This window comes from Bombyx mandarina, chromosome 21 (assembly GCF_030267445.1).
Source record: "Bombyx mandarina strain Sakado chromosome 21, ASM3026744v2".
Classification (NCBI taxonomy): domain Eukaryota; kingdom Metazoa; phylum Arthropoda; class Insecta; order Lepidoptera; family Bombycidae; genus Bombyx; species Bombyx mandarina.
Genome location: NC_143227.1, coordinates 6,770,550 through 6,797,746, shown reverse-complemented (window position 1 = coordinate 6,797,746; position 27,197 = coordinate 6,770,550). Strand labels below are relative to the sequence as shown.

Sequence of the window (27,197 nt, the reverse complement as noted above, 5' to 3'; positions counted from 1 at the left end):
TAGGGTGTCTCTAAATAACTGACCAGAAATTATTGATCAAGGTGTGTCAATAGTATTTGAAGATTTTAAAAAAACTAGACACGAAGTCATAGTGGATAATACAATCAAATTATGTTCCTCGTGTCTAAAAGTCACGTTAGACAACTGATTTTCTACACTATTATAAAAAGAAAACAGGAAATAGGGCATCGAGTGGAGACCATAAGTCAAATAGGCGATATTTTCGTCAATACAAAGTGTTTTGTTTTTTTTTTACAAATTCCTTTTTTTATATTCATACATAAATGACGACGTTGGAACCAGAGTGATCTAATAAATTACAAAATAATTACAACGGAGTTTAATTTACACTTTTACATGTGAATATGACATTGAAGTGTTAGTAGGTATTCATTCTAAGTTTGTGAATTAAAAATCTATATCATTTATTTATTTTTTGATAGAGTACGTTGTTTCTCAGCATGTTGTACGAGTTGTTTGTCTGTAGCGAGCCCTTTCCTCGCCCGCACGGAGTCCATGTACGCTTTAGCGCGGTTCACTCCGTCATATTTCTCGCCCCAGTGCAGATACTCCTCTTCGGTGCAAGGCCGCCAAAATGGATCTATGTCGATTACCTATAAAATCAAATAATTGAAAATGTTAGTTTCCTAACGAGACTTAATGACATGTCCTTCTTCAAACGAGGCTTGTGGAGAGTATTAAGCGATAGGCAGCGGCTTGGCTCTGCCCCTGGCAGTGCTGAAATCCAAGGGCAACGGTAACCACTCACCATCAGGTGGGCTGTATGCTCGTCTGCCTACAAAGGCAATAAAAAAAGAGTACCAATAACATTTGAGAAACAATTTTCTTTGTATTGTTTTCAAAGACCACATGACGCGTATTTTTAATCATTTAATGTATTTTTTTTTATTGCTTAAATGGATGGACGAGGTCACAGCCCACCTGATGTTAAGTGGTTACTGGAGCCCATAGACATCTACAACGTAAATGCGCCACTCACCTCGAGATATAAGTTCTAACTAAGGTCTCAGTATAGTTACGACGGCTACCTCACCCTTCGAACCGAAACGCGTTACTGCTTCACGGCGGAAATAGGCGGGGTGGTAGTACCTACCCGTGCGGACTCCCAAGAGGTCCTACCACCAGTATTTATATCATATGTATATTTATATCTGTAGTTCTGACTTTTTTAAAGTTCACGTATGAGGGGACTAAACCTACGATCAGTTCAGCTATATACTTGTCGGCATATGATTGTAACATAATAACAATTCTCATGTGAACAAATGAAGACATGTGTGAACGATGAAGGGGATATGATACAATTTGTTAATTTTGAGAAAACGGTCAACGAACTTTTGTTAATAGTACTTTTACTTCTTACATAACTCCTTCATCACATGCAATTTCTAAAAATAGCCTTTACAACCGCGGTTTTAAGGTCTAATATGGTTTATAGGTATATAACACCTTCATTCAATGTAAAAACCCAAAAATCTTAAAAATCGTACTTAACTCCATTCATCCACTAATGTCCTCAAATGTGGTCTTAAAACTATTATTTCAAATGAAGTCCTCGTGAAAACAAGATCTTACCTCCCAATGACTGAACAACATCTGAGGTGCGGCCAGACCCGAAGTATGGGTTCTAAGTTCGAGGGCAAATTTAAAGCTCTCGGCTACTGGCAACAACGCTTGAACCCTGAAGGATGCTGAGCCGCTTTGTAAGTCGCTGCCTACTACACGCCCACCGCGGCGACCGAGAGCAGCGTACAGTTTACCTGGTAGAACAAAACAAACATTTCAGCACATGACTGCAACACAAAAAATTTGATGAGGTTCTCTATCTATACTTATAATATTATAAAGAGGAAATATTTGTTTGTTCGTTTGTTTGTTTGTACTGAATAGGCTCCGAAACTACTGAACCAATTTGAAAAATTCTTTCACTGTTTGGAAGCTACACTATTCCCGAGTGACATAGGCTATAATTATTTTTGAAAAAAATTAGGGATCCTCACTAAAACTCCAATAATGTAACCAGAGGTGGAAAAAAAATTACCTAAAATATTCTTTACATCGCGTGTCCTGCGAAAACTAATGATGATAGAATAAAATAGTGTACTACGACTTTGTAGAACACATTATTATTTACAAAAAGTATCGCGACAGCATACAGTCTTTCTATTATAGTTATGCCACAATAAGTGTTCTTTTATTTAAAAAAATAAAAAAAACGTCAAATATCTTTGAAATTTTTGTTAAAGACCCGAGCGGAGCCAGCATTGACTTAAGATCTCTGCTTGAGCTTAGGATCGACTGAGTTGCGAGCTACTACTGTTCACGCGAAACCCTTCCACGTCAGTCCTCCAGGACCTTCCTGGAGTATCCTCTATTGATTTATTCCTTTACTGGGAATGCTATTTGGGACCTTACGACAAAAAGCAAATACCTCAATATGTAAAACTATAAAGATTATCTATATATATAAAAATGAATTGCTGTTCGTTAGTCTCGCTAAAACTCGAGAACGGCTGGACCGATCTGACTAATTTTGGTCTTGAATTATTTGTAGAAGTCCAGAGAAGCTTTAAAAGGTAGATAAATATGAAAATGCTGGGAATTAAATAAAAATAACAATTTTGGTTTTCCTTTGATGTGTCTTCCGTCGGACGGATTCATTTTGTTTGTTTTATGTTTTTTTATACAAAAGTTTAGCTCTTTTATTTATCGATTGAGGCACTACGAAGTCTGCCGGGTCAGCTAGTAAAGGATATATAGTTTTTTCCTATCCAGACGTGCTCAGAGCACGTCCTACCACAATAAACTCATTCAACAATACTCTATTTTGAACTATCAATTTATGCTTACATTAGGCCTGACCTTATGTGATCCGATCTAACGTTTTTTTAGCTGTATCACATTTGATTTAAACATGATGGAAGTTATTTAGGAAATGTAATCTGAAGAAGTACTAATAAGAAATCCACTCAGTTCTTTTTTTGTTATTATAAAAATTCTCAGCCATTCTGTCGTAACCTTCCTAATTAACGATGAGGTAGTTAAGTTAGCTACACTAATAAATTATAACGAATGAGCCATGAAGGTTGAAAGCCTCGTGTACTTCATAAAACACATTATAGGTCATTCAGATGACTAAGCGCCCGGTGCCTAATCTTGATCGCGTGACGCCAAATTGTGAGTCAACCACCGATAGAATTACTGAAAAACTATCCGTGCCAATCAGGAAACCTAAAAAACACGGGCCCACCCAAAAAAAGTTCGCTTTCGTGCCGCTCGGGTATCGTTTAGTTTGATTTCTGATCTCTACACATCCAAGACAGTCATGATAAAATAAAAATTACATGGATTAATATAGATAATAGTTAGACCTTTTTTTTTTTTGGGAATGTTTACTTGAATTAGTTTGTGTTATTGTAGATTTTTTTGTATTTAGCAACATTTAGCATATATTAATACGTGAAGCAAGAACTTTGTATCCTTTTTACGAAAATTGCGCGGACGGAGGAGCATGAAGTGTCCCACACACACACACGCATGCATAATACTTGTTCATTCGTTATTCCTTAAAGTCTGTGGTCAAATTGACAATAGATTAATATTGTTTGTCTTTATTAATATTTGTCTAAAGTGTTGTAGTCTTGGTGAAATCTCGACGTATAATAAATAGTCTTTGACAATAGAATCATAATAATGTACAAACTTATAATTTCAATTAATTATAGTCGAATTTTGACCACCAAGAGACCACTAGTTATTATAAACACACAACTAACTTACGATTGTAAGTATATATGAGTACAATAAATAAATAAAATGCAAATATTATAATCGGAAAATCGATATAAATAGTTTTATCATAACTTTTTCATTTATGTTTATTAGAAAAATATAATAAATAGCTTAGCCTAAACGAGGCACAAGTATTCAGTGATCAGTCGGTTAGAAAAATTCCTGGCTTCATACCGATTGGGCGCGGTCATTTTCGGATGAAAGGGGCCTTCCGGTGACGGGCGGTCGCCACGACAGAGTTTGACGAACAAACAGACAACCTTTTTATTTGCATCCGTATTTGAACTATCGACACGATGAGAATGTCCCACAAAAAAAAACATTCTAGTAACCGTTCTTGTCGTGCATCCAGCCCACTGAGTTTCTCGTCGGATCTTCTCAGTGGGTCGCGTTTCCGATCCGATGGTAGATTCTGCGAAGCACGGCTCTTGCTAGAGTTCGTGTTAGCAACATCGTCAGGTTTGAGTCCCGTGAACTCACCTACTAGTTAAGGTTACGTTGATATGGTCTCTCTAGACCATCAGCTTAGATAGGAAAAAAAAAGTCGCGCATAGTCGCCTTCTTTTATTCATAGGTATATTAAATTCATAAACAAAGTTATCTGTTTGTTTGTACGTCTGTAGATGATGCCCTCCACAACAAGCGAATCAGTTTACAATTGTAGATGATTTATAATCGTTGGATTATCGTTTATGTGCTTCGTTTGAATCAGTTTAAAAATAAAAATAAAGAATTAATGCAATTTTAAAGCACGGATGAAACCGAGAGCACATGTTAGCGCGTATACGTAAAAGGACCTTAGTGTGTGTATAAAAAACTACAAATATATTGAATTGTTTTTTTTTTTTTTTTTTTTTTTTTTTTTTTTTTTTTTTTTTTTTTTCCTACCTATGCTGATAGCCTTGAGAGGCTATTTCAGCTTCACCCTAACGTTAGTAGGTGAGCTCGCGGGGCTCAACCGGAGAGTTGCTAACACTGACCCTAGCAAGAGCAGTGCTTCGCAGAATCTACCACCGGATCGGAAACGCGACCCACTGAGAAGATCCGGCGAGAAACTCAGTGGGCTGTGTCTATGGGTTAGTTCGCTCGTCGAGCCCTTCGTCGCAAGCGACGGGTTCGACGAGGACGGTGACCGGTGCTTGTGGTGCCTAAAAGCACCGTTAATGGATCAGGAGGATCCGTAATGACGTGCTTTGGGCGACGTCGACGGTTTACCATTCGGTCTACTGGGTCGGGTATGTAATTTCCAGCGGCTACGATGAGAGGGTTCTCATGTCGTGCCGCCTTCTCAAAATGGCGCAGCGATGCCGACTGTAGATACTTACTAAAAGAGTCGAGCTCCAGGTCGTCGTGGAGATCCACATTCCTAAGGAACCAAGGCGCTCCGACGGCTATCCTGCAGAATCGTGATTGAATAACCTGAAGGGATTTCAAGTTGGTGCGGGCTGCGTGAGCGAACACTACGCTTGCATACGTCATGACGGGGCGTATACAAGTTTTGTAGAGAGTTACCTTATTGCGGAGGGACAGTTTGCTTCGACTACAAAGCATTGGATAGAGTCGTCCTAGAATAAACGCGGCGCGGTCGCGTACCGTTTTTATATGGGGACGGAATGTCATCCCTCTGTCGAGGGTGACGCCTAGATATTTGACCTTCGAGACCCACGGAATGGGCTGGCCAAAGAGAGTGATGGGACTAACGGCGGAGGTGTTTGCGCGCCTACTACGGAGTGGGATGCTCGAAGTGATGTTCGGAGGGCGACCCCTTTTGAAGAGCACCGCTGCGCTTTTCGTGGGGTTGATGTCTATTCGCCACTTCCGGAACCACTGTCCCATGGTGGCTACTGCGATCTGGAGTCGCCGATGAAGCAGCGACATCTTCCTACACGAGTAGTAGATAGCCGTGTCATCGGCGAAGAGCGCTAGATGGGTCTCCGGAGACCGGGGTATATCATTGATATACAAACTAAATAATAACGGGGAGAGTGCGGAGCCTTGCGGGACTCCGGCGGTCAGTTGACGGGGACGAGAACGAGTTCCCTCTACTCGATATCGAAACGAACGGTTCGACAAGAAGTCTCGTATGATGAGCACGAGTCTGTCTGGCACTCCCATGTTGTACAGTTTATAAATTAAACCGTTGTGCCAGACTTTGTCGAACGCCTTCGCGATGTCGAAGAAGAGGGCGCCGGTCGGGATTTGTTTACGCCTATTTAGTCCTATCAGAATGTGCTCCGTGAGGCGGTGCACTTGTTGTACGCACGAGTGTTTAGAGCGGAATCCGAACTGTTCGTCAATGAGAATTTTGTTCGCGGTAACAAAATCCCAGAGGCGTTTCCTAAGGAGCCGTTCGTAAATTTTTCCTATCGTCGAGAGGAGACTAATCGGACGGTAACTAGAAGTTTCGTTTGTCGGTTTGCCCGGCTTATGTATACCGATAACGTCCGCTTCTTTCCACACCGCGGGAAAGATGCAGTGCGTCATAGCGGCATTTAAAATTGTAGCCAACATTGCTATCAGTTGGACTGGCAAAAATTTTAGCGCGCGGTTGTGGATGCCGTCGGAGCCGGGTGCCTTCCTAGGTTGGAGGTTGTGGATCGCGTCTCTAACTTCGTCAGTGGTAATGGGGGGTAACGCGTCCGAGGGCGGCAGGGAAGCTCTGCGCTCGACCTCCCTGTCGACTAACTCGGTGTGTTCGGGGTCCGCGTGTTGAGTGCTGGTGGTGCACTGCTCTTGCAGTGCATCGGCCAGCAGCTCAGCCTTGTCATCGTCATCGAATGCCGGTGGTTGGCCTGAAGGGCGTATGAGGGGAGGCATAGTAGCGGTAGTTTCGGATTTGAGAGTCCTAGCTAGTCGCCAGTATGCTTGGTGGGAGGGCGCGAGTTGTTCTAGATAACTATGCCAATTATCGTTACGCGCGTCGCTTAAGCGGGAGTGGACTTCGCGTTGTAGACGACGCATCCGAATCCGGTTTGAATGCGTGGGAAGACGATCGTAGGCCCGGATTGCCGCGTTCCTAACTCTTAAGAGATTCCTAAGATCGGGGGACAGTCTGATGCGGTGGAAGCTGTCCTCCACATCGACTTCTTTTGAAGATCTAATGATCGCGGAAGAGATGTGATCGGTAATGATGTTTATGGATTCGACGGTGTCCTCGGGGAATGGATTCGAATCCGGGCCGCAAGGGAGGATTGGCGGAGCGGCGTCGGCTAGGCACGTGCCCAGCTTATTCCAATCCACCATGGTCCTCGTAACAGTGACTGGGTTGTGAGGGCGACCGAGCTGCATAACGACAGGTCGGTGGTCTGAGTCGAGCTCTGACATTGCTTCGATGGAACGCAAGCGCAGAGTTACGTTCCTAAGCAATGCCAGGTCTATAGTGCTCGGACGGAGCGCGATGTTATACGGATAACATGTTGGAGTTGTGGGACCGACTATTTCAAAGGTGAGGTCGTCTATAAACGCGTCGAGACGCCTACCGTTGACGTTTGTACGATGGCAGTTCCACCTAGTGTGGTGGCAATTTAGATCGCCTGCCAGGATGACAGAGTCTCCCATGCCGAACAGTGACTCGATGTCACTGCTCAGAAGGGGCTTGTCCGGGGGGAGATAAACGGATGCGATGACGATCGGCTGGTGTCCCGTCAGCGAGATACGGCACACTGACGCCTCGATATGTAAGAGCGAGGGAGTATCGAGAGGGACAACGTGCAGGGCCCGTCTATAGTAAATGGCAGTCCCGCCTTTGGAGGCGGTGAGTCTGTCATTCCTAACCATGACGTAGTTCGCGACTTTCGGGTCGCGACGCGAGGGCTTCAGACAGGTTTCCTGCACTAATAGAATATCTACAAGATTATCGCGGAGGAATTCAAAAATTTGATCGCGTTGCCGCGCGAGTCCGTTAGCATTATAGAATGCTAACGTAAGGGAATACGGTTTTTCTCTACCTTTTTGCGCCATTGATTATCGGTAAAGATTTTATAACGTACGCGACACGGACTCGTAGACGTCCATGTGATCGAAAGCGGCCGCGAGCCGCTGTTCGGGGGTTACCGACCTACGTATCGCGTCTGCGAACGATCGCAGACGGTCGAAGTTGACTGCGGTGACGAAGTCACGCACGAGCGCGAAGTCGTTGACGGCAGAGGGTTGCGGGGGACGGAACGCGGGCGCGGGGCGAGGTGCGAGCAGGGGCTGGGGCGCGGGGCGTGTCACGAGCGGGGGCGGGGGTGCGGTTTCCGTTCCCGCCTTCGTATACGGCAGCGGTTTTTTCCACGCCGACACCGTGAGAACTGCAGCCGGCACGAAGGCGGGTTTCGGCACTGAAGGCGTCGAAGTCTTTGGGCCGACGGTTCGGGGGGCTGGGTGGGTCGGACGTTTTCGCGGAGCCCTAGGACATCCACGGTAGTTCGCGGGGTGCCCTTGCTTAAGGCATAGGACACAGCTTGGAGGTTCGGTCGCGGTTTCCCTAACACGCGAGCAATCTAGTGTGGCGTGGTCGCCGAGGCACTTTACGCAGCGGGGGCGCGCGTGGCAATTACGAGCCGAGTGGCCGTAAAGCTGGCATCTGTAGCACTGCCCGGGAGTGCCACGTCTATGGGGGGCTTCAATTGAGATCCCGGATAGGCCGCAAATTGTCGTGAGACATGCGATCTTCTTTTTGGCCTCCGGGGTGGGTTCTAGCGCTACTAGAATCATGTTGTAGGGCTGTTTGCCCCGCCCACTGTGCATCCGGTGCACACTAACTAGCGGGAGGGACTGAGCGGTCAGATCCTCCTTAATGTACTCGATATCTAGCTCTTTTGGGACTCCGCGTATTACTACGCGGAGCTCGCGGTCCTCCTGAAGAGCATAGGTGTGAAAACCTATGTTCTCCTTTCGGAGGTATGAAGAGAGGGCCCTATGGTCGCCCGGCGTTGCGACCTTTATCTGAATCCCATGCGCGACGTTACGCGCATGGGTATAATTAATTTTATTTGCCTGAAGGGCCTGGGAAACGCGGTTCCACGCAGTTTTTTCCTGGAGAATCAGCGGGGGCGGGGCAGCTACTTTAGGAGCGGGCGCGGGTTTGGGACGCGGCGGTGGGGTTACACGGCGAGCGGAGTCCGACTCCGGTGTCACGACTACCTGCGGGCGGGAGGCGGTCGCGGATTTAGTCTGCTTCGTCGTGGAGCTCCGGGACTCCACGGCGCGAGTACGCTTTTTACCGCGCGTTACGGTTTGGAACCCATCCGAAGTTCCAGGCTGAGGGCTTGACGCGGATTCGAAATCCATCTCCGATTCGGTATCGGAGCCTGAACTCGAAACGATCGAGGTCGCGACGGATGAAACGCGCGATGACGTAGTCGACGCGGGCGCGGGGGTGGGGGTAGCGTTAGGCGCTTCATGAGTCGCTACGTCGGAACGTGCGCTCGAATTTGACGCGGCGGCGGGGGGCGCGCGGCGTGCCTCCGAGGCACGTTTGAAGTACGCGGCGACGGACGCGGGGGGGGAGGGATTGCCACGGGCGGCCCTAAACTCTAGGTACTCGGCCCTAATTGACGGGTACCTATCCCGGAGGAACCCGACAATATCACTAGCACAATCTTCGTCCATTTTTCGGTCTTCTTGCCCGGGGGGGGCGGCCCCGGGACTTTTGTTGAACTCGCCGAAAGGCGAGGCCCCGGATAGGATTTGTAACCCCCCTGTGCTGCAGGACAGCAAGGAGCAGGGGGGGGGAATGCCTATGCCGTGAAAACGGCAATCGGCGGGGAAAAGGAAAGGAACCCGCTCGGGCTGTATAGTGCTACAGCAGGCAGAATCGCGAGCGGGGGTCTAGTCTTGAAAAAGACTGTTGTTTTGGGAAGGGTTAGGAAATCGCTAGCCTGTGAGTGCCACAGGAAGCCTGAACGTAGCGATTGGTTTTGCCTTGAAAAAGGCAGTTGGTAAAGGGTGGGTTCGCGGTTACAAAACTTTAGCGCACAAAAATGGACTCCGAGACGCAAATCGCAAGCGACCAACGGATCGGCACGTCCGCACTACCGAATTGTAAGCACGATGTATTCACGGTCACTACACTGTCGAGCACAACTGTGAGTTCAGAGACGCAGCTCGCAAGCGGGCCACGGATCGGAAAGCACGTCCGCGCACGACCGAGTCGTGAGCGAGAATGTTGAATTGTTTATTAGTTAGTATAGTATTTGTATTTACTGCTTGATTTATTTTATCTAAGCAGAAGAAAGTTTTTATTTATTAATTGCATAGATTGGTGGACGAGCTCTTGGCATACCTGGTGCTAAGTGGTTACCGGAGCATACTAGACTACGAGTGATAGCTTATAGGCAAAAATAGGTACCTATGCGTACGGCTTAAATAAGCCCTATGATCATTAGTGCGGGTTGGCGATTGCAGTTCACAATGAATGCAGCTATCCGCTTACGAGAAGACACCAACGAGAAGAGATGACTTGGAATTATTCTCTCTATTGGTCGATTACGCATTTATTCGATTACGAGATTTTTATTCAGTTTTTTTCTTCATTAATTTCATTATGTATAATCAAAGAAAAGTTGTGTTTTTTTCAAACTTTTTTCGAAAAATAATGTGATTTCGTTTGGAGGAGTATAAATTAGGAACGTTTCTAACATGATGGTAGAATTATCAAATAATAAAAAAATAACGCGCACACTATACGCCTCAATAGCGGTTCTACGAAAGAGAAGGCGAGATATTTATTATACGCTTTTACAAAAAAAATTATACTATATTATTAAACTATATTATACTATATTTCGTTGTCTGAACAAAATAAATCTATTTATTTTTTATTAGTTAATATTATAGTATATTTTATTAGTTAATATAGAGATCCATAAAATTTATATATATAAACTTATGCAGAAATTAACAAGTAGAAATATAGATTTTGTTAAATTAAATCTTAGTGTTAAAACAATGCATACATGTCTAAATTTAGTTTCGATTACGGAAGCTATTATAGATATGTTAATTTATCAAAAAAAAAAAAATTAAGAAAACCGAATCAATAATTAAGTAACACATATTGACCTACATAAATGTCCTTAAAGCCTACACGTGTATCGGAAATCCCACGCAGAATAATAATATCAGTATACATAATATGTGTATATTTTATTTCGTAATCATAAGCGATACCAGTAAGTAGCTATTTAATACCATGTTTGTAACTTTATAACGGGCTTGAATTGGTTTTACGTCTATAGTTTGAAAACATGTGTTTGCTTTTTAATATAAACATATAAAGTTTCTCGCAAGTTATAAGCACTGGCAAAGTACTATAATTTTGTCTCATAATATGGAGCGAATACTTAAAATTCCGTTGGCGCAGTGCACGAAGCCAATAATAATGTGGCGACATGGTCTTCCTTTGGATTTTACTAAGTCACATTTTTTTTTTCTTTTTTTTTCTTTTTTCCCTTGTAGACAGACGAGCATACGGCCCACCTGATGGTGAGTGGTTACCGTTGCCCATGGACTTCAGCAATGCCAGGGGCAGAGCCAAGCCGCTGCCTACAAAGTTGAAGTAGTACTGGTGGCCCGGAGGCCTTTCCAGTTTCACCAGGACATGTGGCCTTTCCAGTTTCACCAGGGCGAGCAAAGGCTTAGCCAGGAGGGGTGGGATTTGCTAACAGCTACCCGAGCGCCTCCGAAGAAGACCTAACAACTCAAGAGTAGCTGCTTCGCGAATGAATCTACCGAATCGGAATCGCGACCCGCTGAGAAGATCCGGCGAGAAACTCAGCGGGCTGATGCATGGGTTAGGTTGCACGGCGAAATCTTTGCCGAGTTCGACGAATACGGTTACCGAGATCCCTAAGCCTGCTCCTAGTGTTAGAGCTGAAGGTATCTAATGCAAGAGTTATTGGACCTGATGGATCCGTAAGGACGTGAAATCATCTTTATTCTTGGTTTTTACACATACATATCGAGAGGTGAAAGTAAAAATTTGGTTTGAACGAAATTTTTGCAACTTTACAGGAGAGCCGTTGAAAGGATAACATTTGGAGAAAATATCATAACGAAAATACTTCTTTAGCTATATGAATGGACTAAATTTAATTGAAGTTCAATTAAAAACACCGAATTATTGATACTAATATCAAATAAAATGGACCTTTAAATACAAAGATAAATGTTGCGTATTAACCGAAATGTCGCTTAAACCAAACAGCCTTTCACCCCTAGATATATTGGTTTTACCTAAAACATTTAAAACAATTAAATTTTATTTCTTAACATATTTTTCCATAGCAACGACGCCCGATGTGATACCAATCACCATCTGATAGGCCTTAGGCTCGTCTGAATACATACCGAATAAAAAAATACTAGATTCCAATATTCAACATCAATAAACACATTTAATAATGGGTTTTAATGTTATTCATTTTTTAGTATTTCGAACCCATTACGATTTCCGTTGGCCGTGACCATGAATTCTTTCTACATCAAAAAGAAAAAAAAATTGTTAGGAGATCAGCGAATAGGCGGGCAAGTACCGTTGCGTCCTAGTCCGTTAGTAACGGAATGCTTCCTAGGACATCCGTATAAATAGCGCCATATCTTGTAGACAGTTATTGCTGTGTTTCGAAATATCTTATGATTATAATGAAACGAGAAAGGGGAGATCTTCGAATTTTTTTTCCTACCTAAGCTGATAGATAGCCTAGAGAGGCTATTTCAGCGTAACCTTAACTAGTAGGTGAGCTCACGTGGCTCAAACCGGAGTGATGCTAACACTGACCCTAGCAAGTGCAGTGCTCCGCAGAATCTACCACCGGATCGGAAACGCGACCCACTGAGAAGATCCGGCGAGAAACTCAGTGGGTTCTTCGATCGAACGGGTGTCATTGACTTAATAGACTGGCGGAAAAAAGGCATTTACAGTTTTTTTTGGGACGGAAGGATAACTGGTGGCTCGAAGGCTTTTTCCGCTTCACTAAGACGGGTAGGCGAATTCAAGGGCTCAGATAAGAGTTGAAGGTTTGTTAACAGCTACCCCAGCGCCTCCGAAGGAGACCTAACAGCTCAACGGCAGCTAATGCAGCTACTACCGCATCGGGTTCGAGATATGCTGAGAAGATTCGGCAACTAAGCGGACTGATGCTATAAGAGGTCTAAGTTCGATACCTGTACATATGGAAGCTCACCTTGAAAATACGGTTAGCGCGATTCAGGTTTATGTTTGATTTCTTCTATTCTATGATAGCTAGGATGTATAAATAACTCTACATGTTCACTGAATAAATCGATTTTTTATTAGAATTCATTATGTTAAATTTCTAATAGAATTGTCAACACAAGTCCAAAAATGTATTATTCAAACATTCGAACAGCAATGGAATGTTTTAAGGATCGATGTGATTAAAGTGAATGCTTGGTGCTTATCTATCTGTTTACCCCTTAATATATCCGTCACTGGCGCTTTCAAACTTCCTGTACCACATTTATATTCTCGATACGGACAGTTTGTAAACACGTTCGGAGGCATGTAAATTTTATGTTTATAAATGTGCCGTTCGTAATACAATACATTAGAATGCGGAGAATACGGTAAGTATAATGTACACGCATGATACGTACAAGTTCTGTTCCACGCGTGATTTACAATTTTCCCACGGAACTGTAACGTTTGCAACGACAGTATGTATTTTTTGGTTTGAAATAGATGATATAGTGTCTTTCTTTCTTATTTAGTTTGAAGTGAAAGTAGTTAGTCTTATTATGAAACATATAGTTTAATATGAATGATAAGATTTATTGATGATTTTTGTTTACATTTCCTCCTCCTGTATATAAACCATACCTTTAAGCGTTTATAAGAATGCTATAAATGTTTGATCCGTCATCATAGGTTTTAAATCTTAGCTAACTTATCTTGTATAGATATTATAATCTAACTGAGGTATCTTTTTCAATTTGAGGAATCGATTGATTTTTAAGAATTGCTCTATCTTTCTTTTCAGAACTCAAAATCAAAATAACATTTACATGAAATTAAATAGATTTTTCCATTATCATTTGCAGACCGTAACTTGTTTCCGTCACGCGGCCGCACCACGAATTATAATCATAATTTTATTTGATATATACACGTGACTAATCTAATTTTATTTTGACCACAACAACACTACGATTTATTGGTGTATTGATACCTAGCAGAGTTGAAGTCTGCCTTCGTAGGATGCTAGAATTCTTCGGACATATTGCTCGTAAAGAGGGTCACAATCTAGAACAGCTGATGGTGACAGGAAAGGTAGATGGCAAACGTCCCAGAGGACGCAGTCCCACGAGATGGTCGGACCAAATGCGATCTTCTCTAAACATCAACTTCCACAATGCCCTTCATGAAGCTAAGGATCGTAGCAGATGGACGGAAATCGTACGGGAGAAACTGATGCAGCGGGAGAGTTGAAGTACTCGTAGTTTCGTTCAACACTTCGTGACTCGTGTTACGAGAATAAAAGTTATTAAAAATGAATATTTTAATTTTTAAGCATTTGATATGCACGGTTTTTTTTCTTTTAAAAAGAGAATCTTACGTCCTACGGGATAATAAACCCTTAAATATAGCTTACGGGGTCAAGAGACGACCTTGAGACTATATCGCACGTCATTTCGGATCCTCCCGATCCACTAACGGTGCTTTTAGGTACACCAAGCACCGGTCATCATTCTCGTCGAACCAGTCGCTTGCGACGAACGGCTCGGTGAGTAAATTAACCCACAGACACAGACCACTGAGTTTCTCGCCGGATCTTTTCAGTGGGTCGCGTTTCCGATCCGGCGCTAAATTCTGCGAAGCACAGCTCTTGCTAGGGTAAACGTTAGCAATTATCTCAGGTGGATCCCGTGAGCTCACCTACCGGTCCGTGAGTGGTTGGAATAGCTACTACCTAAATCACTAGATCACGGATATGGTAGCAAAAAAACTTTTACCGAACATGGCTTTTAGCGTAACGGAAATAGCCGTTTTGAAGTCGTCGTGGCCTACAGGATAAGACGTCCGGTGCATTTGCATAGAGCGATGCACCGGTGTTTGTATCCCGCAGGCAAGGTACCAATTTTTCTAATGAAATACATACTTAACAAAGCGAAATGCGAAGCACTGCTCGTGCTAAGGCCAGTGTTAGCAACACTTCCGGTTGGAGCCTCGTGAGCTCACGTTAGGGTGAAGCTAAAATAGCCTCTCAAGGCTATCAGCATAGACAGGGGAAAAAAAAGCGTAAGATTTTTTGACATAACACTGTCGTAACACTGCTTTGATAATTCATTCACCATTACCGGCTGCAGTGAGAGCTGCTCCAACTTTAAACTGCTTTAAAATAATTATGAAGGAACATTACTTATCTGCTTAGTGTTGTTTGTTTGTATACGATTTATCATTTCCATGCTGTTGATTTATTATGTGTATGTAAGTATTTTGGCATATAAATCATATAGTCATTTCATAATAATATGTATGTTTCATATGATTTTCAGGTGTATATATTTTCTTTAATAATGTATTGTTCACCGCAAAACACCTGCTGTATCCTTACATTTTCAGATGTTTTTTTATTGTGTTTTGGCGTGCAATAAAGTGTATCCTCTCTCTCTCTCTCTCTCTGAAATTTACTAATAAATATTTTCGTGAAACCTTAGACGGTAGTTCACACGATATTACATATTTTATAATGTCGACGAATAACACCTCAGTCGTTCGTGAGCCACGAAAACAGCGGAGTATTTAAAACGTCGGAAATAATAAAATGAGAATAATAAAGGCAAGATTAAATCGCAAAATAGGTTTTAATTGAGCCCTGTGTTCTTTATTATGAGTCGTGAACAAAGAACAAAGTCTTTATAATGTTAATGATTACAAGCCACATTTTAGGGATCGCTTCGTTGTTAAATCAAAGATGTAAATGATGAGGAAAGTTGATAAACTAAGATCCATATTCTCGGTGTTCTCTTCAATGTGAAATAAACGCGGGTAAAAAGTCGAACGTCATTACCGTTCGACATAACATTTTTACTCGTTTCCTGCCGTCTCGTTTCCCGTCACGATAACGCTTAACATAAGAACAAATTAAATACGATACTATGTCGAGGATATTCGTTAATAACACACCGTTGCCGATCTCCGTTTTCCGTTCGAATGTCGCTCGCTGTTTACATGGACGCGTTTAAATAAAATTTAACTAAAACTTGAACAGACCGGTACTTACCTACCGACGATTTGTAATTAACAAACTCTTCAATAGAAAAAAAATGTGAGCCGTCACGGGACGCCTGGCAGATGTGAAATATCGACATTATTTTGTAAAAGTTATATGCAGAAAAGAACAGATTGTGATAGGAACTAAATATGTCATAATGATAAAATAAAATATTACGAAAAAATAATTTGTTTTCAAGTAAACACACACAAACACAGGTTATGTGTACTGTAGTAAACAACACTGTATACACTACGGAGTATACACTATCACTATAGGTATCCAAAAAATTCAAAAAATTCAAAATTCAAAATCATTTATTTCAACTTGGATGTCATCAAAAACACACTTGTTGAATGTCAAAATGTAAAAGAAAATGTTAACTCTACCACCGGTTCCAAAAAAAGCCACAGTCCTGAGAAGAACCGGCGAAACAAACTCAGCGGGCTTTTTTTTTTTTTTTTGTATTTTCTCAACTATTTTCTTTTTTTTTTAAACAGGAAAACATATTTACAGTATACAAAAAAACAAGTCAAAAAAATACAATTCAAATAAATAATAATAATAATGAAAAATGAAAAGGCCAGGAGCGAACGCCTCATTCCCACGTAGTGCCATCTAGTAAAAAATCCTTAACTTTATAATATGCCTTGTTGCACAAACGTTCCTTGACAGTTTTCTTAAATCTATGAACAGGTAGTAGTTGAACGTTTTGTGGGATCTTGTTGAAAAGCTGTACACCCAGCCCCCTGAAAGAGTTGCTTATTTTCTTAATTCGAGCCGCCGGCAACGCAAGCCTATGTTTGTTCCTAGTGTTCACATTATGCAAATCGCAGACTCTGGGGAATTCTACAATGTTTTTACGCACGTACAATAAATTTTCAAAAATGTATTGGGACGCTAAAGTTAGAATTTTGATTTCCTTAAACTTGTCCCTCAAGGATTCCCTCGGGTGCATATTATAAATAGCACGAATAGCCCTCTTCTGCAGGATGAAAATCGTTTCGACATCGGCAGCATTGCCCCATAGCAAAATGCCATAGGACATAACACTATGAAAATAACTGAAATAAACTAGACGTGCTGTATCTTCATCAGTATACGTTCGTATTTTTTTTACCGCAAACGCTGCAGAACTAAGTCTATTCGCTAACTTGCATATGTGAGGACCCCACTGCAGCCTGGAATCAACTGTTATACCAAGAAAAACTGTCGAATCAACAAGCTCCAGTGTCTCTCCACTTACAATGATATTAGTGTCTACTTGTCTAACATTAGGTGTGGTAAATTTTATACATTTTGTTTTTTTGTTATTTAATAACAGATTATTAACACTAAACCAATGTACCACGCGCGAGATAGCATCATTCACATCGTCATAATCTTCCAATTGTCGTTTAATTTTAAACAATAAGGATGTATCATCAGCGAATAATACGACCTCGTGACGGGTTTCAATAAACTTTGGTAAGTCATTGATATACACAAGAAATAAGAAGGGACCCAATATGGAACCCTGAGGAACACCCATATTAAGTAAGACACCGGAAGATCTCTTTCCTTTAACGTCTACCTTTTGGATTCTTCCGGATAAATAAGATTTAATAAGTTCTAATGAAACGCCCCTAATACCATAATGGTGTAATTTCCTCAACAATGTATTATGCTCAACACAATCAAAAGCTTTAGATAAGTCGCAGAATACCCCAAGGGCATTATGCGATTCCTCCCAAGCCTGAAAAATATTTTTAATAAGATCTACACCTGCATCAATAGTCGAACGGCCTCTAGTGAATCCATATTGTTTGTTATGAAGCAGGTTATTGGAATAGAAATGGTTCAAAAGCTGTTCCAAAATAATTTTTTCAAAAATTTTACTCAAAGTTGGTAGTACTGAAATGGGTCTAAAGTTAGTGGGGTCAAAAGTACTACCAGATTTAAACAGAGGTATTATTTTACTATATTTCATTAGATCAGGAAACACGCCACTATCAATACAGTCATTAAATATTGTAGCAAGGTAAGGTGCGATTATATCAATAATGGATTTTATAACCTTAATTGATATTCCCCATAAATCACCAGTTTTTTTAATATTAATGAGCTTGAAATTATCAATTATGTCCTTTATAGCAATATTGGTGAACTTAAAGTTAACACTGCATTTATCAACATGATCTTGCAGTAATGATTCGGCGACGGTAGGAGATGAAATTAAAGATTTTGTAGTAGAAGCTGGGATATCAGCAAAGTAGCGCTCAAAAGCACTGGCCACTTCTTGATGAGAAGTTATTATTTTATCATTGATTTTCAAAATTGATTCAGCATTGCTGTTTCTGACATTCCCAGTCTCCCTATTAATGATATTCCAAGTCATTTTAATTTTGTCAGGTGCATTTTTTATAAGATTGCCTAAGTGCAATGACTTGGCCAATGTACAGACTTTTTTAAACAGCTTGGAATATTTACAGACATACTCATGAAATGACTTATTATGATTATATGATTTTTCATGATAAAGGTCATATAATCTCTGCCTACTTTTGTGAATTCCAACAGTCGCCCATTCATTGAATGATCTTTTATTATGTAAGATCAGAGTTTTAGAAGTAAAGATGGCACTAAATTCATCATTAATGCAATTAAATAAATCCATGTAGTGAACATTAGGATCTTCACTATAACAAACATTCGCAATTTTTGCCAAAACTTTACCTCTAAACTTCTCCATACGTCTAATATTAATAGGAACAAACTGTAGGTTTCTTGAACTATTAACATCTGTAACAGATTTAATTTTAAAAGATATGAATTGTCCACTGTGGTCTGAACTTAAATGATTAATAATATATTTATGCAAAGGTTTTACGTTTGTGAAAAGATTATCTATACAGGTTGCCGATGTGCTAGTTTTTCTTGTGGGCTCTGAAAATAAATTGCTAAGGTTATATGATTTTAACAATGTTCTGAATCTAATAGTGGCATTTGTATTTTCTAATAAATTTATATTAAAATCACCACAGATAAAAATATGTTTATTAGAAACAGAAAGCTTTAATAAAACATGTTCCAATATATTTTCAAAAGAATCATATAACGAATTCGGGGGCCTGTACACACTTACAACAATGAATTGCTCAATCTCTACACATGCCATTTCAATAATCCGTTCCACAGAGAGGCTCACAATGTCTCTACGTTCCTTACATTTATAATTTTTATTAACAATGATAAGAGAGCCTCCTCGTATAGCATTCTCTCTGCAGAAGGAACTCATAACCTGGTGATTTTTAAAATTACAATTTAATTCATATTTTTTAAGCCAATGTTCAGTTACACATAGAAAGTTGACTTTATTGTAATCTAGAAACAAATCAATTTCAAGTTCTTTACCCATCAAACCTTGTAAGTTCTGATGCACCAGGTTGATCACAGTTGTTTTCAAAGAAACAGTATTTGTTGATGGGCTGTGTCCAAATAAATCATATTTACTGCAAGAGGTAAACTCTGTTGTCTTAGTATTTAATTTAAATTGCTTGGAACGGATTCCAAATTAATAGATGTCATATTTTTTTCCTGCTCAAAAGAAGCAGTAGGTTGATTAGCCAAATTCATGGCTAGATAAATGTGTAAAAAATAATGTAGCGAGTTTGCTACTTGTCTAAAATTGTAGCTACCTAAATAGTATTTGTTAGGTTTTGTCATACTAATACATTTATTTTTTATCATGCAATGAATGTCAATAGTGTAAAATATATTTTGTGACTTGCATGGTGTCATGACATAATAATTATTTACATTTGAAATTGTTTGCATAAAATCATTAATACTATGTCTCATTTTGTTTTCCGCTGGCATACTCTGAATAAATGGAAATGCAAACATGATGATCTTTTTCACCTGTAGTGTTAATAATTGATTTATTTGATATTTTATATCTCTTATATCTGCATTTCCCCTTCTCCCAATCATTATAATTATTGTTGTGTCATCCGAGCTCAGTGTAGCGAGAGAGATGGCTTAACGCCGGATCGAGTGGGAGAGAATCGCATAGTCGATTGCGCATGGCGACGCGTCGCCGCGGCATGCGTCGCCACGCCAGAAATCGGTTTTACGTGCGTTCAAAAATACGTGAATATTCCCCTGCGTGATCCGAGAGCTATTATCGCCCGTCATGAGTCAGGGTAAGAACCAATCTATTGCCTATAACTGTGTCGCCACGTTATTATGCCATATCGAAATTCAATTCGTAATTGCAAATGCACATTTTGCTTTAGAACGTAATGAAATAACTTGTTAATTGGACGGACAGTTAAACGCTTTAGTTCGCGTTTCGAACGACAAATGTTTCCTTTTCCTTTAGTTAACGGTCCCGTGCTTCATAATGTAATCACTCAAGGCAAGAGACTTCCTACCATCCCGTTCGCCTATTTACAGTTCTGTACGTAATTAATCGTAGTTGGTGCTGTGGAAATCAATTGGAAAATTCATTTGGAAGCTTTACTTTTATTCTATTTACCTTACTATTCTCCTTTACCGTTTGCAATTGGAAAAGCACCCCTAGCGGCAAACGTAGGCAAACGTCCCAACTTCGTACAAATTTAAGTTAACTTTTACGCTATCGAGAACGTTAAAAAGCTCGCACTAAGCACAATGATAACCTTTTCAGTGTAAACAGTAAACTCAATTGCTGCATCCGTATTCGATTCCCCAATTCGAATCAATGTCTTAGCTCTTTAGCTATTTAGTAAGTCTGATTTGAAGTAATTGTGTATTAAAAGATAGGACGCCCGGTGCACTCATAACTAAAGATACAATAATGACATGATAACCAAAGATACTGTACAGATGCTCAAATTCCGTAGGCAGGTACCATTTTTTCCGCTAAAATACGTACTCGACAAATGTTCACGATAAACAAATAAAATCGTGTAGTAAAAAATAAATGCGTAAAAATTATATTTTGAATTAATACTGGTGGTAGGGCGTGTTGTTAGGCCGCAAGGATAGGTGCCGCCACTCTGCCTATTTTTGCCGCGAAGCTTTTGTGTTTTCCGGTTTGAAAGAATGAGATAGCCGTGCTAAAGATATAAGAATTAAGACTTAAACCTCATTAATCGAGGTGGGTGACGACATTCATGTTGTGATTTCTACCAGTTCTGCTATTTAGGTTATATCAGGGAACTGTAGCGGTCCGTTCTGACCTGACACTCCGATGGGTTATAATTGAAATATGCATCTCTAGAATATTCGGGATAACGGGATGACTATAATCCTGCATAAAAAAGTATATTGACAATCAGTATAGCCTTTCAATGTTTAGATGTATAGTTAGAGAGCTATGTACAAAATAAGTTTGTCTCATTAATTGTCTCTGTACAGAGGATGTCTTGTTTTTGTCATGAGCTTGAGATTCCGGCTTCTGTCATCCGCTGTTGCCAACATGCCGCTCGACATAGGGCTGCCCTAATCCAGTAATTGTAATTAAAAAATAAATTATCATAATGAAACGGAAATTATTTACCGTAATTAGTAAAACTTTACATTGATACATATTGTTTTTTATTCGCTGTTCGCAAATCGAATACACGATTAGAACCACTTTAACGGTTCGATATCACATTTTTCACTATTATTATTATTATTTTTGACGTTACGAATGTTTTAAGCATTTCGTGGTCACGGACGATTCATCAGTCCGACAATATTGTAACATATTGTTTCCTTAAATGAAAAGCTTTATACAAAAAAATCTAAAATGTGCGCACTGTCCACTTCGTGCCAAGAGGAAACCACGTGCATATCAATGAAAAAGCCACTGCCCGAATTGAGATATTACATTGAACTTACAGCTATCACACCCTTTAGATCGGAACACAATTACCCCCCGACGGTCAAGCTTTTTAAAGCTGCTTGTTCGATTTTCAAAATACTTTATTCAGGGATAAATTTTTTTAAACGAACGCTCGACAACCTTGTCTAAGATCTAGTTTCTTATAAGGTAACCGTCATCGGTTGATTACAGGTGGAATGTAGATCAACACTTTTATTACGACACGATGATTACTGACCGAGCCGCATGAAGACTGATTGTTGTTTCGTGCGATCTTTGCTTATCTGATTTAGAGTTACTTCAAGAAGGTTGGTTGGTAAGTGTGATGGCGTCTGTGCGCCTCCATCGGCTAGGCTCTGTTGTTGCACAAAGTAAGCAGAGTTCCGACGATACCGTGCTGCCATCTCTCGGGAATCGTGCCGCGTTTCGTTTAGCTACCAAACTAATGACCGTCTCCGACATATATTATATCTGAATAGACGTTTTTTTAAGCGAAACGCGTTCAATATTGCTAGTAGGTAATAATTTTTGCGGGATAACTAAGATGTCGACCAAGACAACACCTCATCACTTCCCATGGGCAAGATTTGTAATGACTCTGATAACCGTCATTACTAGCCCCATATCGGGGCGGCATATTCGATCCTGCGGACTAAGCGGTAAACAGTTGTCGTCGTCTTAAACACGTAACTTCGGATCCTCCCGATCACTATCGGTGCTTTAAGGTACCTCAAGCGCCGGTCACCGTTCTCGTCCAACCCGTCGCTTGCGATAAAAGGAGCAAGTTAACCCTTAGACACAGCTCGCTGAGTTTCTCACCACATCTTCTTAGTGGGTTGCGTTTCCAATCCTATGGAAGAAACTGCGAAGTTCTTGCTAGGCCTAGTGTTAGCAAACTCGTCAAGTTATAGGCCCGTGAGCTCACTTACTCGCTCGGCGAAGATGGAATAATCTCTCGAGGTTACCAGCATAGGTAGAAAAAAATCACTACTAGTGTTACGGTATGTTGTAAGCCCGCTAGATTAAGAAACACAGCCCTGGTACATCTGTCCATTTATACCGCGAAGTATTCATTCATTTCAGTTTGAAGGGTGAGGTAGCATCATGCAATGCAATAAAGTATATTAAATAATTCCATCTCATAACTTGAGGTGGCTTTGTCATGACATTCTGATGCCTGTGGGCTTCGATAGCCACTTTACACTAGACGGGCTGTGACATCGATGACAGCTGTAAGCAATGAAAATTTCTTTATAAGATCTGAGGCTGATTTCAATCGACGCTGGCGAAGTTCAATATCTTTTTGTTGCATCTATTATATAATATATACATACAAATATGTATACATATATCTTGGATTTGAATATCGAATTGAATTGAAATTATTATTCGTCCAATGTATAAAATCTGGTTTCAATTCATAAAATTAAATTAATAATAAGATTGGTACATTTAATTCATAAAAGGTAAAAGGCCTTGTCAATGTGCCCCATGAGTCATCAACCAGCTTCTGTGCTGTCATACGTCAATCCTTGTACGTTTTGATTATAATAGAGGTAATATAAGTACGAATGCAATCGGAAATAATAATAACTGTATTTTTTTTAAAATCTATACTAATATTATAAACCTGAAGAGTTTGTTTGTTTGAACGCGCTAGTCTCAGGAACTACTGGTCCGATTTGAAAAATTCTTTCAGTGTCAGATAGCTCATTTATTGAGGAAGGCTATAGGCTATTTATAAGACCAATACGAGCGGAGCACTAATAACCTCCTCTTTTGAAGTCGGCTAAAAGGCATGATTTTGGTGCCTTAAATAGCTCCTAAGCATTCTATTATTCAAAAATATACTTACTTCTATGTAAATGAAGTCGCGGGTAAAATTTAACGTTATACCAAAGTAACTATTCCACGCGGACGAAGTCGCGGGCAAAAGCTAGTGTAAAATATAGTATTTCAAGTAATACGAAAATTGGAGCCGAGGCGGCATTAAATAAAATAATAGTAATTAAAATAGTTTTTTTTGGGTAAACAGTTTGAATCATTTCGAAGCACAGGCTCTTTTTTTCCCCACCTATACTGATAGCCTTGAGAGGCTATATCAGCTTCTCCTTGACGTGTAGGTGAGCTCACGGGGCTCAAGCCGGGTGTGTTGCCAACAGTGGCCCTAGCAAGAGCAGTGCTTCGCACAATCTACCACTGGATCGGAAACGCGACCCACTGAGAAGATCCGGCGAGAAACTCAGTGGGCAAAACCGTTCACGTAATAAATGATTTTATATACTCAGCTATTACATACTTATTTTATATTTAACTAAGGTCATATTTCGTGATCGCAATACGAAGGCAGCCGAATCTTTTTTTATTTTATTGCATAAATGGGTGGACGAACTCACAGCCCACCTGGTGTTAAGTGGTTACTGGAGCCCATAGACATTTACGATGTAAATGCGCCACCCACCTTGAGATGTAAGTTCTAAGATCTCAAGTATAGTTACAACGGCTGCCCCACCCTTTAAGCAGAAACGCATTCCTGCTTCACGGCAGAAATAAGAAGGATGGTGGTACCTACTGGCGCGGACTCACAAGAGGTCCTACCATCAGTATTCCAGGCATATATTACTGCCTTCCTTTACCAATCTTTGTTTTTGCTTCCGACTCTTTTATAGCCAGATTAATATTGTACAGAGTGCAATTTTTCATATACCGTCTCTTAATAGTTGGTTACCATAAAAGACGTATCTAAATATAGTTATTCGGGGCAGTGTCGCTCGTAGGCGTAATAATACGACGCTTCACGTAGGCCATTTTCGGTCAGCAACATTATGTAGACAATGATGTTTGTTTACACTTCCGCCGGTACCTCCTCAGTTTTTGTTTTGACGTGGGTACATTTATTGTTTACGGATGCAATCGCGCGGAACCGGACCGTTATCGATCTAATCTAATTTATCTACAGTTTAGTGATTGTGATTTTACGCATCGTCGTTCATCGTTTTGTATCGTACCTACTAGTGGTCCCTCTGTAGTCGAAATTTAACTATAATTTATTGAAATTACTAATATTATAAAGAGGAAAGATTTGTTTGTTTGTTTGTTTCGAATAGGCTCCGAAACTACTGGACCGATTTGAAAAATTATTTTTCCATTAGAAGCCGACATTGTCCCTGATGAACATAGGCTACTTTTTAAAAAAAAAATTTTTTTTTTTTTTTGTTTCATGTGTGTTTTAATGTTTCCGAAGCGAAGCGAGGGCGGGTCGCTAGTTGAAATTATAAGTTTGGACATTAATATTGTTCTATTGTTTATTATACTTCTATATTCACAGTTTTCGTCACGACTACACCATAGACAAATAATATTAAAGACAAATAATATTAATCTATTCTCAATTTGACCCCAGTAACCACTTAGCACCAGGTGGGCTGTGAGCTCGTCCACCAATATAAGCATAAAAAAAAGATGTGTGGTGTCGCGGGACACCGGATAGGAACGAAGTTCCTTATTATAAAAATATTAATTTTAAGTTTTATTCGAGGTATAAAGAAAATTAACTGGAGGTTTCGCAACAACCCACGGTCACTCGGTAACGTGCGGACTTATTGTGGTACACTTCATTCACGGTTGTTTGCATAAGAGTTAGTGTATTGCGCAAACGAACGCTCTGAGATCGTGGTCAATGAATGATAAAAAAATATGTTATTTTTTTGTACGTTATTACAAAGTTAAACCGTACACTGTGTGCATTACTAATAAAAATCTTACGTTACGGACGTTTTTTCCCGGTTAGGGTACCCCTGCCCATCTTCCATTAAGGAACTTTGTTCCAAAAATAAATATTCCAAATATTCGAAAAGTAAAGTAAATGCTTGATATGATTTGGTTATTTCAAATCACGAATTTACATCATGCTTAACTATGTAGGTAGCTACTTATAAGCTAAAATACGTCGATAATTACTACAGGTGTTTGTTTATTTGGCACAAATAAGTCAAATCGCGGTGAATGTGATCGAAATGATTTCGAATCACATGAATAGAAGTTGCATTCGGTCAATCCGAATATTATCTAAACGACCGACAGTAAAAGTTGCTTCATCGAAAAATTATGTAAATGTTAATATGCAGGCGCGTTTTCAAGGAAAATTTACTCAACGTACCTACATACAGAGCGAGCCATATTTGTTTCAGAGGAAACAGTGGGCTACATCACGTGGGCGGGTGAATAGTGCTTACTACCCTACAGGTCGGTGAGTGGGTGGTAAAGTAATTACTGTTACGTCATTAATTAAGAACGCTTCGTATTGCTTCTGTGTACGTAGGTGTTAGTACGTGCGCAACTACAATACGAAATGTACCTGGTTATTTGTAAGAAACTTTGATTAGAAACATCTGTTTTGCAAATTTTACGGTGGTAGATTCTGCCCGGTACTAGATTCTGCGAAGCATTGCTCTTCAACCCTCAGACACGGCCCACTGAGTTTCTCGCCGGATCTTCTCAGTGGGTCGCGTTTCCGATCCGGAGGTAGATTCTGCGAAGCACGGCTCTTGCTAGGGTTCCTGTTAGCAACGTCATCAAGATTGAGCCCCGTGAGCTCACCTACTAGTTAAGGCGACGCTGATATAGCCTCTCAAGGCTATCAGCGTAGGCAGGAAAACAAAAAAAAAATTGTTCTTTCTAGGACTAGTGTTAGCAAATTTTCTCAGGTTGAGCCCGTGAGCTCACTTACCCGTCCGGGCGTAGCTGATATAGTCTCTTAGGCTATCAGCGAATATGTAGGGGGGAAAAAAGCAATTTCTAGTTTTATTAACAAAAGGAAGAGCACTTCGAAAAGCGTGGTTCGCAGCGTCCTTTAAAAAATGTGGTCGTGATAGACTTGTTGTCGTCGACACAACTACAACAACTAAAAGTAATTCTCCCAGGTGTCTCTCTCAGGCGTCTCTTGTATGCCCGGCACGAATGGTCACCCTCGCTATTTCTGACGTGAAGCAATAATGAGTTCTGGTTTAAAGAGCGAGGCAGGCGTTGTACTGGAAAACCGAGACTTAGAACTCATGTGTCAAGCTGAGTGGCGACATTTACGTTGTTGATGTCTATGGGCTCCGGTAACCACTGAACACCAGGTGGACCGTGAGCTTGTCCACCAATCTCTGCAATAATTGATGCTCCACTTAAAACAACCCAAAACTGTAATATTTTCCATTTGTTTTTCTTATGTTTCTCAAAACGATTCTACATGAATTCAAAGCAAACAGAATGGTTAAAACTCATTATGGATCGCTAGACATGAATTTGTACTGTCGCCGAGGTTTTCATTCAAAGGTCGGAGG

General features: G+C 40.6%; 1 protein-coding gene across 1 annotated transcript in view; it reads right to left on the bottom strand.

Moving 5' to 3' along the window:
• Positions 1 to 325: 325 nt before the first annotated feature.
• The window catches only part of LOC114248619 (elongation factor-like GTPase 1), a 170,234-nt gene continuing 143,362 nt past the window's right edge, over positions 326 to 27,197 (bottom strand). Inside the window, exons 10-11 of the mRNA XM_028181903.2 lie at positions 1,597 to 1,781; positions 326 to 614 (exon numbers count right to left, since the gene is read on the bottom strand). Coding sequence (XP_028037704.2) covers positions 426 to 614; positions 1,597 to 1,781 — 374 coding nt within the window. The 3' untranslated portion in view covers positions 326 to 425. The remainder of the gene's footprint in view (positions 615 to 1,596; positions 1,782 to 27,197) is intronic.